This window comes from Rissa tridactyla, chromosome 4, assembly GCF_028500815.1.
Source record: "Rissa tridactyla isolate bRisTri1 chromosome 4, bRisTri1.patW.cur.20221130, whole genome shotgun sequence".
NCBI lineage: Eukaryota > Metazoa > Chordata > Aves > Charadriiformes > Laridae > Rissa > Rissa tridactyla.
The window spans coordinates 48,096,473-48,114,045 of NC_071469.1; the positions used below are offsets into that span (position 1 = coordinate 48,096,473).

General features: G+C 47.1%; 1 protein-coding gene across 5 annotated transcripts in view; it reads right to left on the bottom strand.

Annotated features, from left to right (window-relative positions):
* Nucleotides 1–17,573, bottom strand: part of PRDM11 (PR/SET domain 11) — a 44,525-nt gene that overhangs the window by 14,903 nt on the left and 12,049 nt on the right. For 4 of the 5 annotated variants that reach the window (XM_054199869.1, XM_054199868.1, XM_054199870.1 and 1 more), the window contains exons 2-5: nucleotides 11,420–11,538; nucleotides 10,777–10,880; nucleotides 9,589–9,851; nucleotides 8,534–8,601 (exon numbers count right to left, since the gene is read on the bottom strand). In XM_054199869.1, the coding sequence (XP_054055844.1) occupies nucleotides 8,534–8,601; nucleotides 9,589–9,851; nucleotides 10,777–10,880; nucleotides 11,420–11,535 (551 nt within the window). In that variant the 5' untranslated portion in view covers nucleotides 11,536–11,538. Of the gene's footprint in view, nucleotides 1–1,541; nucleotides 1,955–8,533; nucleotides 8,602–9,588; nucleotides 9,852–10,776; nucleotides 10,881–11,419; nucleotides 11,539–17,573 lie in introns of all 5 variants that reach the window. The other variant, XM_054199872.1, reaches the window with a different exon arrangement.

The window sequence follows — 17,573 nt, forward strand, 5'->3', positions numbered from 1 at the left end:
AGAGGCCTGCAGAGCAGGCAAACCCAGCCAACTGAGGAGGAATCCAAGCTGCCATGGTATCCTGTACACAGCATTGTTCATTAGTAGAATATAAATCCATTTCAGACAGTAGCAATGACTCCCCTTCCCCAAAACCACAAGTAGCTAGAATACTCCAACATTTTGGAGGGACAAAGGCTCCTGGCCTTTGGTCCAGTCTCGGAACACCCTGACACATTCAGTTCCTCATGCCAAAACCCTGCTTCCATGTAATTTCTTACATACTCTGCACTGAGAAAAAGCATAGTCGAGTATTTGCTGCTCTCGAAGTCTGTACTGCAAGGCCACTATGTGGCTTGGCGTCACTAAGATAACCAGGTAGTTAGGCATAGCAGCAACAGGACCCTATATTAATCGGGAAGTATACTTGATGCAAAACCAAAATCAAAGCAAAACACCATGGGAAAGTTCTCATTAGTCTGATAAATATCTAGTGATGTGCCAGTTCATGGCACATCAAGAGTAAGAGAAGACGATACTTCACTCGTTGCAACTGCCCACTATGTCCTTGCAGAAGCTGTATTCATTTTACCTCTGAAACAGTGCAACTGGCTTCCAAGATAGATGCAAAGAATGACCAAGTCCCACTTTGTCAGTTCTTGAAGATCTTTGTCCTTGCTTTCCCACTAACATTACTTCAGATGTAAGAGCTAATGCAGTAGGACAACGCCACCCATGAAGTGTTAGTTGGCTCACTTTCCAAGAAGTTATCCCCTTTTCCTCTCCTTTTTATCCCTAAAAACTCACAGACCAAGACAAGAAAACCGTATGTACACAACTGGGGAAAGAAACTGCAAAAAGCGGCTTGTGGTTCAGCACTGGAAGGTGTCTGAGAGTTGCGGTGTAAGAAGATCAACCTAGAAAGCAGGGTCAGTAGTTTCTTAAAAAACAATGAAGGGAGTCATTATCATCTACCTTTTCACAGCACTTGTGCTGGGCCTTCAGACCACTAGTTAGAAATCATTAGTGGCCTAGCCTCAGAGCATAAACACCAGTGATCACTGAGCCCTCCCAGTAGCCCATCTTGGAAGATGGTTACCACGCAGTGATCCATTAGTGACTGGCACATGATTCTCAGCTGGACAGCATTGCTGTTTTATTGGGGTGCACGTAAGATGAAGAACTCCTAATCCTTTACAAACACTTTTTCACAGACTGGAGGTAGTTGTTCTTCAACTACAGATGTTCCCTTGCTTGTACGATTAGTTCAGACTTATGACCCATTAAGAAAGTGGAATCTGAACAATGTCTGCCCTTAGAAGACAGTATGGAAAAGGCCTAGATAAACAGATAAAGAAGATGATCTTAACTTGCAAACAGTTTTCCCTCAATCCAGCTCAATACCCCATGATCACCAGAGCAGGCTGTCTTGAAGCCGAACAGGGCAGTAGGATTTGGTTTGACGGGCAACCCAGCATCTTACAAAATACACAACGCTCTTCTGGTGTCAAACTGATTTATGCAAGCATAAGACAAAGAGGTTTTAAGGCAATGATACTTACAGCTTGTTGACGGGCTGTCAACCACGTCCAGATCCGCTCTCCGGAAGCCGTGCATCTGGCGTGACGAATGCAGCGTCGACTCGATGGCTCTCTCGTGGGCGGTCAGGACGATGGCCGAGGGCCGCCCCGTGCTGCCGGGGCTGGAGAGGGACCTCTGCATGAATGCCAGTTTGTCCTTGGTCCTTCTCTTCATGTCGTCCCATCTGTGTTTAATGTCTTTTACAGACCTGGGGACCTGGCTGACTGATGTGATCTGCCTGGCTATGCCTTCCCAGATCTTGTCCCTGTCAGCATGGGATAGACGCATTGTCTCCCTCCCAAACAGCATGGCTTCATTTCGGGTCACCTCAGTGACCAGAATGTCCAGTTCTTCCTTGGAAAACTTGGGCTTCCTCTTTCGTTCAGCCATGTTCCTTGGGTTGAACATCCCACAAAGCACAATTGGGTAAAAGGAAATCAGCGCAAAGCATCCCCCTGCATCCAACCATTTGGCCAGTGTGGCAGAGGAGTTCGGTGGGATCCAGCTCCCCCCACCCGCAACAACCTCTCGGTTTTTCTCAATCGCACCAGGAAAAGGCAGCCGTTTTGTTTTTAAGAGGCAATTTTCAAGCTTAAGAAAAAAAACACCAAGCGACACTAGTGTGAAGGAGCCTTCTCAGCTTTACAGTTAAAATGAAAAAAATGAAAATTTACACTTCGTCTGATGCCCTGACTTACACATGCGAATTTCAGTACAGCCTCACATCACTTGCCGCAGTTTGTGCACAGAAAAAAGTGTGAGAACTCACAATCAAATTGACGAATTAGCTTCTAAGATGACACTGCTCGAAAATGGGTTCTTGAGGAAATTTAGAGGCCTGAAACCTGCCTGGCACAACATGCAACGGAAACTTTTACACCACCCTTTCTGTTAAAACTTGCAGGATGTCATGCAGCGGCTACACCAAACTGGATTTGTTTTCAGGGAAGGGAAATTTCAAGTAGACTCACAGGCAATTTCTGCAACTTGCTCTTCCTAAGGAAAAGCCTTTTCTTCAGCAGCAGGGGTACTGCACATCCAGCGTTTGCTTCACAACAAGCTCTTGTTTTACCCAGAAATGGTTGCCGTTTCCTATTGTTCTCAAAAGGAATGAGGCCACCCACTTGCTTTTCCTGGCTGGGCTGTGCTGTCACTGCTGCTGACAGGAGCCTGCACCCAGTTTCTGGTGCTTCAAACGAACATCTCGTAGCCTCAGCCCACTGAGAAGAGGCGGCAGCCACCCTGACAACAAGTAGTTTTGTCCAAAGGGGGTGGGGGGTTAATTTTTCCAGCCACAGTCGAAGGAAACTTTAAAAATAAACAAAACATTAGTCCTAAATATGGGTTTTTACTGGGGGGTGGGAGGAAAAGGAGTCTCGTCTCTTCGATAGGGAAGGAGAAAACAGACTGCGTGAACATGCAGTTCTGCACATAAATGAGGTGGGATTGCGGACAGGAAAAATCCACAGCCTGGGCAGTGGACACCTGTGTACAAGCATGCAGAACAGCACTGAAGAGATCAGAAGGCCACGGAGGAGCAAACTGTTGCGAAAACTCAGTGTACACCTTGATTTGAATTATAGCAGGGCGAAGTAAAATGCCAAAATGGTTATTCTAGTGCTACATGTTAGAAAAGACATCTTTTACATGTCTTCATACAAGTAAAAGCAGGGATGTTGGGGACTTTTTTGACAGAGGTCAACCTTTTCGATATTCATGTCATACAGTTCTTAATACTTTAAAAGGAAGTTCTCGGATAGAAATCTACATCGGTATGGAGTTATGGCGGAGAACGCAACGCTCATCTGAGGTAAAAGACTTCAACGTTAATATAAATCACTCCAAAAAGCTGTCACTATAAACCTAGAAAATTAATGTTCAAAAAGGATATTAAGATGTAACCTACAAGAGATAAGACATCTTAATGGTTAGGACACCTAACAACTGTAACTCTAAGGTGACACCATGGGAGGGCTTCCCCATGTGTTAGTTTTCTATCTGCTTATCTAGGTATCTACTAGTAGGTATTACCTACTAGCAATAGCATCTTTGGTTTCATTTAATTTGGGACCTGTTGTTAGCATCTTTGCAATGTTAGGGGAACAAACTCTGCCTGGGATAGCTCAGACCCTTCTCTTTCAAAAAACTACGTTTAATCCTACTTTCTTGTAGGCTACACTTTAGCCACCCCAAAATACTTTCTGAAAAATTGGTATAAGCAAAGGCCTCAGCAGGCTCCTCGCTTGTCCCACGTATTTGTGATGGCCCTGCTCATACCTCCTCAGAGATAAGTGCCTTTTTCAGCGCTGCTGTGGCCCAGCAGAAGAGAGGTGGTCTGGGATGCACTCATGTAAAAGGTGCTTGTGGGCTGCAGACTAAGAAAAATCTATGGAAGGGCAGAGTTACCCCTGTCAAATGTCATCCTAGTTTCTCCTTAGTGCTATTACACTGCTGTTCAATGAATCTCACTGACACTGCTGCCCTCCATCGCGGTATGAGAAGTTGCTAACCTTGGTTAAAGCTGGGAAACCAGGAAGAAATGGTGGTCAAACCCAGGCCACATACAGGGAGAGTTGGGAGCTAAGTGCACAGGTACATTTCACTGGGACAAACGTAAATGCATCCTTGAGATACTGTTTTGGTAGAGCTTCATTTATGGAGGGATAGAAGGAGCATTTAGGGAAGATGGTAATGAAATCATGGAGAGCCAGCAAAGCACTTGCTACACGGACCTCAAGGGAAACAAAAAGCCCAAACTTAAAAAGAAAAAGGAGCTCTCCCAGCTAAACGCTGGAAGGAGGGAAAAGTCTATGTGGAACAGTGAGGAAGGGAACATTTACAACTCGGTTTTTATCACATTCAGTAAAACTGGGCTTCATGTATATTCTCCGCAGGTACCCATGACTGCGCAAGTATCATCAGTGCCTCCATGTGGTGAAAAGAAACCTCCACTGACAAGCTGCTCTGGTGACAAGGAGTAGCAGTATTTTGCAGGATGCCCTGCGTAGAGGTAAGCTTGCAGAACAGAAGTCTCCCTGGAGCTGCTCGGGGCTGCTGGTGGGGTCAGGAAACCTGTGCCCCCTCTACCCTGCTGTAACTAGCAAAGCTGCACCGATGGGGAACTACAGCCCCTTTTTGCTCTTTCCAGACAGGGTATCCCATCAAGTGTATTTAGGACAACTTGCGGTATACCTAAATGTTGAGATTTCAGGGTTTCCCCTCATTTGCTCGGGTATGACTTGGGTCAAAACTATTTAAGATAACTTAAGTATTCCAAAAGCAAACTCACCACGCAAAAAGTAATGAGTTCTGGCCAGTTTTAATCACGAATTCAATTAATGTTAGGTTCCCAGCAGGCACATTAACCTCCTCCTTATAAAAATGCAGACAGTATTACTCTCAGACCTTTTTCCCCTCATGCATTTCCTCTAGCGTGCAGGATGGCCCGGAGAGCAGTCACTGGTATTTGGAAGTACCTCTCTGGGGAGGTTGTGTGGATTTTAGCATGCTCCAGAGGAGCCCCAGCTGTGGCGCTGCAAATTCACATCTCCGCCCAGGTCAATCTGAAAGTGCAAGACCGTACAGCTGTTTCTTTAAAAAACACGTGACATTGTAAACTATGTGAACAGTGGGCACTTAATGATCACCTCACAAAGGTATCAACTGACTCCACTTTTCTTGGCCCCTAAGAAGCAAGCATATAACCACTTCAGAGCCGTGGGGAAATTTTATTTTTTTAAAAGGATCCCTTTGCTTTGCATAAATTTCAATCTGTAAAGCATAAGAACATTTGCTCCACTTGCTGCAAGGTAACAGAGACCAGTTTATTATGTTCAGCAAAATGACTTGTGCATAGGCTGGTGGCTTTTACTTCACCTGAACTTATGGGCAGACACAGTAGCCCCGACTTTTTAAAATTTTTATTTTTAAAAGGTCCTGTAAAGTCAAAACAGCAGCTTAGTACTTAACTAAGTTGGTCCTGCTTTGAGCAGGCCGATGCAGCGCCTGACCAGAGCACCCTTCCAAGCTCTATTATTGTACGAAGACCAAATCAGACATCTCCGCTATAAGGAGATACAGGAAGATTTACAGAACAGTCTTGCTCCCAGTGAACTCTTTGTTACTATGTTTGGAGGGGAAAGGCGGCAGAGAGGAAGGCAAAGGAGAAAGAATTGAGGAAGTCTTGCACCAGCCTTTTCACGTGGGCTCAGGTAAAGGATGAATCTGAACTCTGCCAAAAGCCTGAGAACTCAGGTACTCACATGTAAGAAGGGACACAGACTATAAATGCCAAAACTAGCCTGGAAACCCCACACACGAGGCACTTCAACAATAGGTTAGGCACCACCAGTTTGCTGGTACTTCCTACCCTGCATCTCAGCCTGGGCCAAGTGATACGCACATAGAGGGATGTTTCCTGGACTTTCTGAATTACTTTCATGCTTTGGTCAGATCCATTTTTTCTAATGGAACAACTGAATAACAACTGAATAACAGAAATTCCTCAGAAGTAACAAGGAACAACAGCTGGTTCTGCGCAATCCTTCAGAAGCCCCAAGAACTCCCATCAGCAGCAGTTTATGGTTTGTATCCGAGATAGCATCGGTTTCGCGATCCATGGTAATCGGTCACCCTGAGCCCCCAGAAAAATAAAAACAGAGGAAGAGATTTGCACACATCCCTGCAGATCAAAGCCATGGAGTTTCATAAAGCATTGGAAACAACGGCACTTTACTCTGGACAGAGATGAAGGGTGCACTATTCTTGTGCCAACGGCCAGTTTAGGAGAACACACTCCCAGCATCAGGAGTTTGTCTCGACTGACTGAAGAGGGAAAAGGCAAGGGAATGTTACTATTGCCATGCCATATGCTGCACTTTGTACTCCTTCCTCCCTGTCATCTGCTGCCATGGGCAAACAGCTACCTGAAATTAAACCAGCAAGTGCCGCAGTGTACACATTATCCTCACTGGGAACATGAAAATGGACTCAGATGTGGCAGTGAAACAACAAAAACAGTAGCCAGATCTACAAGAAGAGAGAGGAGTCAGCCCAAGCTGCCCTCCCCATGCCATACCCACCTACCCAGAGGGTGAGTAGATCTGCTTTGCAAAGCACTCCATCTGTAAGTGATGGCAAAGAGCACCATCTGAAAAACAAAAAGAGTGCTGTCTACAGCCTCCTGGAAGTACGGTTTCTGTGGGTAATCTCCGTGACAGGTAATGTCCTAGCACAGGATACCAAGTGCATCTCTGCTTGAGAGCTGCTAAGAAACAAAACCAAGGCTTTTTGAGGGCTACTATCTCCTCTTGAACTGTCAGCCAGACTACATAATACTGCTATTAGAAGCAATTTTCAAGAGTCAAAACAAAAAGATCAGTAAGACTGGTATAGCCTGCACAGGTTCTTTCACACACCCTTCCCCAGAAGAGTTGCAAACATCCCCTTTCCACAAATCCGTAATGTCCTTGCCTTTCAAGGCTGTACAAAATGGCCCAGACCACACTCATCTGGAGACTTAACCATGGCAAATAAAAGTTTAGGCAAGAACATCCTGTTCTTTGGTGCTGGGACCATGAGTAGTGCCCATTTAAAGCCAGACAGCAAGCTTATGTTCATAGCACTAGGATGAAGAGTTCATCATAGGATTTTTGCTTTCCAAGACTCTGTTTTCCCCCAGTTTCACTGTCATCCCGATCACATAAAAATCCTGATCTAAGCAGAAAAATCTCACTCTGATTTTTGAACATTGCATTCTTTACTTCAAGATATATGTCCCCCTACCTATCTGTCCACTGTACCACTGCTTCTTTTTGGAGTGACAACTCCAGCCTCAGCCCAGGTCTAGCATTTTCTCTCATCCAGTAGTCAACAAGTGTAACGACTATAATTCTAAGAAAAAAATTAGATCCTTCGCTGAACTTTATGAGCGTAAGTGTCAGAACAGCTGCTATCCATGTGAAGACTCAAATGGAGCAAAAGTGGTGCAACCAGCTTTGACCAGATAGGTCGGTCTTGCATCTACCTGTACTTCACACTCTCTTCCCTTATTGAGTGACAAGTGAAAATCCTAGGCATCCAGGCCAACAAACCAGTTAATTCCCACACTGCTTTACTCTTGTATGAAATGCCTTCTTGACAACAACTGCTTACAAAATTCAACCCTGAAAGCAGGATTGGTCCTAATGTGAGATGGGCCACAGTATGCAGCGATGTCCCATTCTGATGACTCACCACACGCACGAGGCACTCTAGTGCTTTGCCTCCGCCTCAGGAGGCTGCAAGAGTGACCTACATTTTGCAGATACATGCCAATACTTGAAGCACTGCATCATGGTTAAAAATGTTCCCTTATTGCTGCAGTTAACAAACCGACTAGCATTTGGGTTCTGCTTTATTGAGTCCTGGGGCCGGCAGAGGGAGCGCAAGCGCACGCATCATTTCTGCGTTCAGAGCTGCAGCAACTCACTCCATGTTTCTCCTAACACAGTAAAGCTGACACTATCAGTGACAGCCAGCACAGACAATTGTTTCAAGTGATGTCCAGGAAAAAAAAAAAGCACCTCTTTCAACGTCTGTCAAATGGGAAAGCACAAAAAATCCCAAACAGAATCAAACGTTACGTTGCAAAGCATTTTGCATATTTGAACATAAAGTAAAAAGAAAAATAAAAAAAAGAAATAATGGAGTGAGACCTTGGTCAGCATTTGTAAGACTGGATAAACAGGATCATCTTTATCATTTGTCCTCGTTTCAGAAAATAGCCATCCTCCATACACACACCCTTTCACTGAATCTGACTCCAAAAGATTCTCATTACTGTAAATACTGGAAGAGCACAAGCACACCCTTACAGAAGGGACTGTGGCATTTTGGTTTGTTTTTCTGTCACACAAAACAACGAGGAGTGTATGATGGCCTCTCTCTGGAATACAGAGCCCCAAAAGTGAAGGCAAAAGAGAACTGGACTCACCTCATCCAGTTTGCTTTGGTTTCGTCCGTCCCATCGATGGATTTGTAGCGGTTGTTCTTATCAACGATCTGCAGAACAAGAGAACAGATGCAGCATGTCAACTAGCTGGTCCAGACAGGACCCCTGCTTCAGAAATCACTGTTTCAGTTCCAGACTCAAGTCAGGACATGAAACTCTATGACATGAGTCTTGGCTCTCCTAGTAGTACAGGCTGCTGCCCTGGATATTTGTGCGGAGGCTACTCTGAACTGACAGAGGCATTTTCCTAGGTACAAATACCCGTAACACAGAACTATGGATGCGGCTGACAAAACTGTTAACAGTCTTGAGATATAAAAAATTAATTTCCCTTTCAGGGCAGGTCTGAGACACACATTTATTTCACAGACAGAAAAAAGCGAGCAGCATTTCATATCAGCAGCTCTTAAAATTTTTCCCCAACTAAAGCTCTAGCCCCACACCTCATTTCTCATAATAAATAATATCCGTCGATCTAGTGACATCTCTATCTCATAGGCTAAGAAAGGCCTGTAGTACTAGGAAAAAAAAATACAGTTTTGGTGCTGGAGTCTACATGTAGATCAGTTCCTGATGGACTGAATCTCCTCCTTCCCAGCCCCTCGGGCCACCTGCTCTGTTCAAGCAGACTGGGAGGGAGTGCTGGAGGCCCACGAGAGAGGTCTGCAATCTCTAGGTACAATCTTTCCTCTATACTCAAAATGATTACCAGAGCAGAAAAACGTACTGGAGGAGCTCTCGGGGTTGAGTGGAGATGGAAGAACATGGTGAGAGGGAGAGGAGAAGCAAGCTCTGCTTCCTACAGCTGTGAAGTTAACTCAGATGCCATGGCATCTGATCTCCTTTCATGTATTAAGCCCCCTTAAGCCGCTAACAATTATGGTGGGTCAATATTTGCCTACTACCCACATGGGACAGTGGAAGATCTCCACAGAAGGGGGAAGATGGCTAAAGGTCTGCCTCCACAGGCCCATGAATCCGCCAGCTCTGAGTTATGTGGCTGGGGTGTCACTTTGTTAGGGAGGTATCTCACTCACCAGCCATGAGAAGAATCCTGCGGACTTGTCCTGGCTAGAGATCTGCCCCTCGTATGGCCCAAAGATGTGACCTTTGGGGATCACCTCGTTCATACAGCGCACGTCGTTCTCCCCATTGGGCTCTTTCACCACCTCCATTCCAGGTGGGATGGTCAGCGCTGCCCGGTCTGGGATGCCAACAGGCACTGGGGTGTCAGACACGAACACTGGGGGGCCGTGGTTTGGGCACTCATCCACGAAGTACTCCTGGCAGGACTCGCAGACTGCAGGTGCGAGGGGAGCAGGGGTTAGGCTGGGCAGACATTATTGATGCCCATACAGGTTCACGCAGCTCGCAGGATGCACAGCGCTCAGGACAGCAAGCCCCAGCTCCCCATCCTCCCCCTGGCCCTGCCGAGCCCCTTCCCCAGAGCCTGGCCTCCATGCACAGATGCTTCACTGGTTGCTCACACGTCTCTCAATGAGGGCTCTGCCCCAACCCACACCTGCCCAACCAACACCTGAGCTTGCGTGAACCCTGGTGCCCATCAGAGATTTGCCACCGATGGCTACATGCACAGGGAAAGACCCCATCACAGTCCACACAGACAGAGGGTGGGGGCCCCTTGCACATCACTGGTTAGTAGCAATGTCCTCAAGCTGAAAGGTTTGATTCCCTACACACCAGAGGGGAACTAAACCAAACATCCCTGAAAACAAAACTATCACCATACAGCCTCCATTCTGTGCTTGCGAAGAGAGACAGCACCCCCAGGCACTTGCCCTGTGGCCAGACAAGGACCAAAACCTACAATTTGATATTTTGTAGGTATGCCAACATAACTGGCACCTGTTTTCTTTCCCAGAATATGGGGGAAAGCACGGAGTTGTCACCCGTGCAATGCTCCCTTCACAGTTTCTGAATTCAAGCCTTTGGGTTCTGCAGACTCTTGGGGTTTTCCCATGTGCATTTTCATGCTTCCAGCATGCTTTCCACCTAACTCCCTACCGCTGCATAGCCCCACGATGGATAAGCTGCTTTGTGCAACAGCTTCCCAATCAAACGTGCCGGTCTTTTCAGGAGAGCATGCAGATTTGTCCGACTTTTTTCTTTCCCACTTCCCACCCGAAACCAGCAGGGCAACTACTAGACTAGGAAAGTCTGTACAATCAGCGACATTGCTCTTCCCTCACTCACAAGACACTTACACCAGAAATCCACTTGCTGAAAGCTCTTGGTCATGATCAAATCCCGTTTCCCTTTCAGTTTCTTGGGCTCCACCTCCATGGACTGTGGGTCAGGCCTTCCAGAGCTGGGGAGGGAACAACAAAAGATAACATTAACCTACCAAGATGTTGGGACAGTGCCCAAGAGAGGAGCAGTGGCAATGGGGCCTGACCAACTCTCTTAGTCCCCACACCTGCAGCAGAGAGATGGTTCAACTTGCCATCCAACTTGCCAAAAGCTAGTATCTGAGATGGCTTCAGGTTAAAGCCTACAGCTGTGGCTTCAGCTAGTGCACGTCCACGCATGGCACACACCTGGCACGTACCACACGGGGCAGAGGGGGCTCCCACCAGCAGAGCAGCTGCAGCCCGGGAAGCATTTTGCTCAAAGGCAAGGCATCACCCTCAATGCACGCCAGCAGCAGAAGGCCTGGTGCGAACCAGCAAACAGAGCAGACGTGTCTAGCACACGAGTAGATGACCATCCCTGCCATACACCTCATGGACGACCTCTCTAGGGAGGGTTTTAATAACTTTGAGAAGTTCAAGTATATCCCTCAAAACCAATTTAAGCTGGGGGAGAGGAGGGGATTGGAACACATCAGACCAGAGGTCAGCTGCATACCAAGGCTGTCCATACTCCTGGTCCCGGCGCGGAGAGCAGGCCTCTGTTTTTATCGTCACCATTTCCCCTAAGGAAGCCTGGGTCTGGATCAAACAGTCCTTCAAGTTTTCACTCATGTTCTGAAACAGAATGAAGAAAAGGAGGAGAAAAATGAGAGGCCAGCAAATCACAACTTTTCTCGCCCAGGAACCACAGCGTTCCTCCCGTGGGCCAGGACGCAGCCAGCAGGGCAGGCTCCCTCCCAGCACCAAGAGCCACCACCACATGCCGGGGCATCTACATGTGCATGTAGGTGGAAACCCCTTCCCACGCTGGGGAGGGAGGAGCAGCTCAGCTGCAGGCAGGTGAGCAGCTTGAGACACCACGGAGCAACCTGAGGCACAGGGAATCCGAAGTATGCTCCACAGTGCCCACAAAAGACATTGTGCATGGAATTTAAGACTGATGGGTGGGATATGTTACGGAAATGCAGAGCACCATTACCTGAGAGCAGGTCTTTAGGGGCAGAATGCCAAGAAAGAGGAATGCAGGTGGTGGCATGAACCAGGACCAGGAGCTTTCCGTGTGCTCCAAACACCTCTGACAGGCATCTACAGCACCCTGCCAGACTCCATCAAAATTGCACAAGTCATGCTCTTTATATTCCCGTTCCTTACGATGACCGGAGCTGAGCTACCACCACCTTCTGGCACACAAGCCACTCTAGTGGAAAAGTTTCTCCCTCAGCTCAACATAAGAGCTGGGAACCACTCAATGATGTCTAAAGACAGCAAGCTCCAAAATGATAACGCTTCCCTCCTCCCTCCTGTCATACGGACGGTGCTGAAGAGAAAATATTGATATAGTGAGTGATGATAATTTGGAATCGGTTTAATTAATATTTTTGAAAGGGCTGCTAAGGTTCAGAGCATCCCAGCTTGAGATAAGGAATAAAGCAGAGCACCACTCATTTCTTCATTGCATTTGTCTTGAGGCTTCCTCCAAGGCACGCAACCTGGTGGCGCTCGGGCACCATACCAGATTGGACAGACTTCACAGCTGCTCCCTCCAAAGTCTCCTATGATCCCCCTTTCCAGGTCCGCTGCCCGACAGGACACTGTGTCACGCTGCACGCTTGCAGTGCCCAACAGAGGGGCCTCAGCAGCTGATCAGACCCCTTCTGTCAGAGGAGCCAGTGGAAAAGCCCGTCCCCACCGCAACTTGGTTCTGGACACCCCAGAATTTGTGTTCTGAGGCTACAAACCCCTGAAAATATGAATTTTCTTATTCCACACGTGCTTGTACAGGACCGAGCACCACAGAAGTCTGGTCTGCGTTTGTGCCCTGTTTACAGTCAGAAGGAATGCTATTCCCATCCTCTGTGGCTCCTCTCTGTGCCAGGGGACAAATGATTAATTTTTCCAGCCCAACTTCTCACATGCCAATGTGCAGCTTGAAAAACCTTTAATGAGCCTGTATCAAGGAAGCACTAGTTAATATTCTTATAGTGCTCTGAAAGCAAAGCCTCAACGTAAGTTCAACTAGATACATGTAAACACATGTACTTTTAAGCCTTTACAGGATGCCCAAAACAAGATGCATTTTCTTTCAGAATTACTGCAGCCAGTCAGCAGGAAAGCGATATTAAGGGCTAGGGTGGGCCTCCATTTTGTCAGACTGAGCCCCTGGTCTGCATTCTCCGGAGCGAGAGGGAACCTCTCCGGTCCTGTCCCCGTGCACCAGACGGTGCTGCAGTCAGGGGCTACCTGCCCCTCCTAGAGGAGAGGGAAAGGTCTTTCCTGAAAAGTCTGCAATAAAGCAGCTCAGGAGGAAAAAAAGCAGCAGCAGGTGGAGGGGGGAAATGTTACAAAAACAAGAAGAGTCGGGTGCTGCCTCAGAGCTGGTTAGCTGTGGGGTCTGTGCTGGTGCAGGTCAGGCGGACGTTGGCAGTGGGGCAGATGCTCTCAGTCAGGAAACCCAGCCATTTGGGAAGCCTGGTGGACAGGGCACATGTGGAGTTTAACACATCGCCCAAGGCTTCAGTAGGAAGAGATGCAGACATCTGTCTCTCAAGAGACGCTGACTGTTCCTTTCCCACTCGTCCCTCGCGGAGACTCCTCCGTTAGGGACCGAGAGAAACCCTGTGATGGCACAGTCCGACCTCCTGCACCAGGCAGGCCACAGCGCTCCCTTCAGCAAACTCCTGGTTAAACTACAGTGTACCTCCAACAAGAAAGACAAAAAAAAAAAAAAAGGAAAAAGAAGAAATCCAGTGTTTATTTTACACACAGAGCTCCTCATTTTACTGCACGGCACATTTTGCAGCCCTCCCCTCTCATGGTCCTCCCTGAACTCTCTCCAACTTATCTAGCAACATTCCTGGGCAGCACCGGCCGCAGCGCTCCTGCGCTGTCGGGAGCAGCACCTTGCACCGAGATAACACCCTCCCTGCCCCTGCTCAGGTTTTCCATGGTTGCGTCCAAGTACCGCCTTTACTTTCTGGTCACCATGCCCAGCTGGGGTTTTGTGTTCGGCGAACTGCTGTGCCGCCATAAGAGCCCTGGCTCCTGCAACAGCTCCCAGGCCACTAGACGCCCCGCCAGCCCTCCTGCCTGCCCTGCGACTAGGTGCCTGGTTTTTAAGACACTCACACAACTCCTTGCTGCCTCACCCAGCACACACGCCATCACAACTCCACCACTATCACTAACATGCCTCTTCTCGTGACCTGCAACTCACCAAAACTTTGCATTCTCCACAAACATCACCAAAATTAACTTTGTACTTTCTTCCAGGGCGTGCTGATTAGCATCAAGCCAAAAACCACAATTCCCAGATGACACTACTAGAAATACACTTGATCAGCCATGGCCCTCCTTCTGTTGTCACATTGTGACCTTTCATTTAGTCAAGTTTTGGTTTATTCAGAGTGCAACACATTGAATCATTCTAGCTGGTTATTCCAGTGACCTGTGGCACAACTGCAGTGCATTCAAGATGCAAGACACGCCAACACTTTTACCTTTATGAAGCAAAACAATAGCAATATCAGAAAATTACATCAGGGTAGAAAAGACCTATTTTCCAAAAATCTGTACAGATTATTACAATTAATTCCCTTTAATAAAGAGCAGTCAAGTCCCTATCAGCTATTACATTATTTTACTGTAAGTCAACAGCAGCCAGCATCTAGCCTAATATCCTAGTTTGCCCAGATTAGGCTTGATATTAGCTTACTTGTTTATGACTAACACACGACATTTTTTTTTTTTCGGTCTAACTCATTACAAATATATTTTTTAAAAAAAATTAGCATTTATGGCCCAGAGAGCGCTGCTCAGTCAGCCCTTTTAAAATCCCTGGATGCAAGTCAGCTAGAACAGCAAACTTAAAAGTGTACTGCTGTCGTAGCTGCTGTTTGGTAATTTCCCAAGCTACTGCTACAAGAGAAAGCATTACCTTACCGCTGTAACTGGTAGCATCATCTAGCTTTTCTGCCAGCTACAGGAAAGAAACATCCAACATTTCTCCAGTTCCAGGCATCAGTAGATGATTCTGCTTTTAGCAGACTTTTAGCTTCCGATATAGTTAAAGCTGCTTTTTTCTTAATTTTATTGCTGCTAGTTTCTCTTTCTTGCTCTTTCTCTTCCCCCTTTAGTTTTCCACAAGTACAAGATTCCAGTTCATGTTCTGTACTTCGCACTCGCTCCACTTCATTGTTTTTTAAGGCAATTTTTATAGTTGTGTTGGTTCTAACACCTTAACATGAAGTCCCCCTGAAGATTTCAGGTAATGCGGAAAAGCAACGTGTACGCATAAGCAGAGCAGGCTCCTCGGCTGCTGCTGAAGGTATTCAGCACAGGCCATCAGGAAGGCCATCAGGACAGTCAGTCCTCCCAAGGTCAGCACGCACACAGCCTACTGCAAAGTCCTAGCAGCACCTTAGAGAGGACAATCCCCAGGACAGAGGGATGCTGTGAATACCCAGGTGTGGTTTGCACACAGCAGCAAGTCCTTTGGGCAGCAAAGGCAGCCATGGTACGAGGCCCAGTGCTGCTTGGCAGGCCCAGGCTGGCTGCTGCAAATATCCCTGGCCTCACAGGCAGTGCCACGAAACCTCTCCCTTTTTCTTTACAAAGTAGGCAAGGTCCTGTCACATTTCTGCACAACACATGTCAAGATCTCCAGTGGCTTTACCATGTCGCTCACAATGAGGGAAGCAGAAAACACAGGAACACCTGAGCTGTTAATCTCTAATGCAGAGGGAAAAAGCATCCAAAACGGGGTTAAGCATGAACGAACCTGTGAATTCCTGTCCTCAAGTATGCCGCTTTTATCACTGCCCCTCTTGTAGTTATTAGTTAACAGCCACAGACTCTTATCTGCGTGGATCAGCCTCCAAAACAGAGCTTTAATTTTACATTTTACTGGCACGTTTCCCAGATCGGGACATTCTTGCATGTGAAACAGCTGTATAGGAATCCATCCCCTCCTCAGCACACAGCTCCTTCACTCAGTTCCTCACTGCTGATCTTCTGGAGGTCATCCCCTCTTCTTTTTAGAAAGATCTTGCGTAGCTTGTACCACATTTTAGTTTCAAAGTGCAGGCCCATGGTGAAAGATGGACTTGAATTCATATGCTTTTTCTACAGTTGCATATTATTACCAGAAATAGTAATCCAGAACAGTCAGCTACTGACGACGGAGAAGGGGGAATAAAGCACAGCATTCAAGGCTCCGAGCTCCCCCCAAACAGCCACAAAAGAGCCAGGCTGACTGCTTTCCCCGAGGTGAATTCACTTACCAAGGTCCTCAGCTATGCCAAGCCTTTCAGGTCACTTTATAAAGTACCAGCTGGCTACACAGCTCACGCTCGCAGCCAGTGCAAACACTGAGAGATCCCACAAAATAAGTGGAAGAACCAGTTTGCTCAGAGGAGGACCACTGTCCACAGACAGACACTAACCTCATGCTCCACTGGAAAAACTGCTTTTGCCTTGATGGTTGCCACAGCACTGGCTTAATTTTGCCCCCCGAAGCACGATGTTCCTGTGGGTAAAGCTGTCCTCCATCCAGCAGTGCAGCAGAGCAGCATCCTGGCAGGGTGAAGGCTGGTGGCAGGGCAAGACCTACCTCCCAGCTTGATGCAAGGCCAGGGCTCTTCCCAACAGCCGCAGAGCAGGGCTGAATGAAGCCCATGCAGCCAGAGACAAGCTGAGGCAGTCACAAAATCAAACTTAATTACTGAAAACTACAGGGCATGGATGATGTAGGATTTGAGCAGCATGGCCTGCAACTAGGACTTGTCAACATTGCCAATTACTCCACTACAGATAGTAGCCATAAATTAAGCAGAAGATAAGTATGAAACATTTTCTTTGAGTTTTGAATTCTCAAAACACTAAGGAAGGTCAGGACTACAAGATAGATACCTGGAAGCACCAGCAGTTTTTGCTGCAGCTTTTGAAAGAAGCTTGGAGAGCAAGCTTCAAAACCACGAGACGCAAACCCATTTTACAGCAGGGAGGGCTCAGAGTTCCTAGTGGTTTCAATACACCCCAGACCAGCAACATCAAAACAAACGGCATCGAGGTGCCACGACATCAAGTTCCTGGTCTCATCCTGACTGCAGACAGGCTGGAGACCGGGAAATTCCCGTTCGTCAACCTGGAACTCCTGTCATTTCAAGTGGATGCCAGATACGTTCGTACTCTCACTCTTACGTGGCTCATTAGCAAAACATGTCATCAAAACCTGCCGTGATCTACTCTAGGATGGACATGTTTCACAGTGGGAAGAAGGAAAAGAACCTCTGAAATAATCCCTGAACTAGTCTTAAGTTTGTCTTATGGTGGCTTCTAGTCAAGGTAGAAAACACCACTGACTTTAGAGGATTTGACACAAAATTCTGTATTATGGTGAGTTCAGAGCATTTGCCCTTTGTTGATCTAAGGGTAGGAAGGTAGCGTTATGGATCAGCACAAGCCTCTGCAAACTGGGTATTATTTGGTGCAACTTCTCTACGTTAAGTGTTGAGTAAGGACTCAACACAGCAGGATGCTGAAAACGTAAAGCTCACATGCAGCCTAAAAGCCTCTGAAACAGCGCAGCATGCCATGGACCCAAGGCAGCTACTCACTGCAACTGAAAGAGTATGTTAAATGACTTGCGTTTT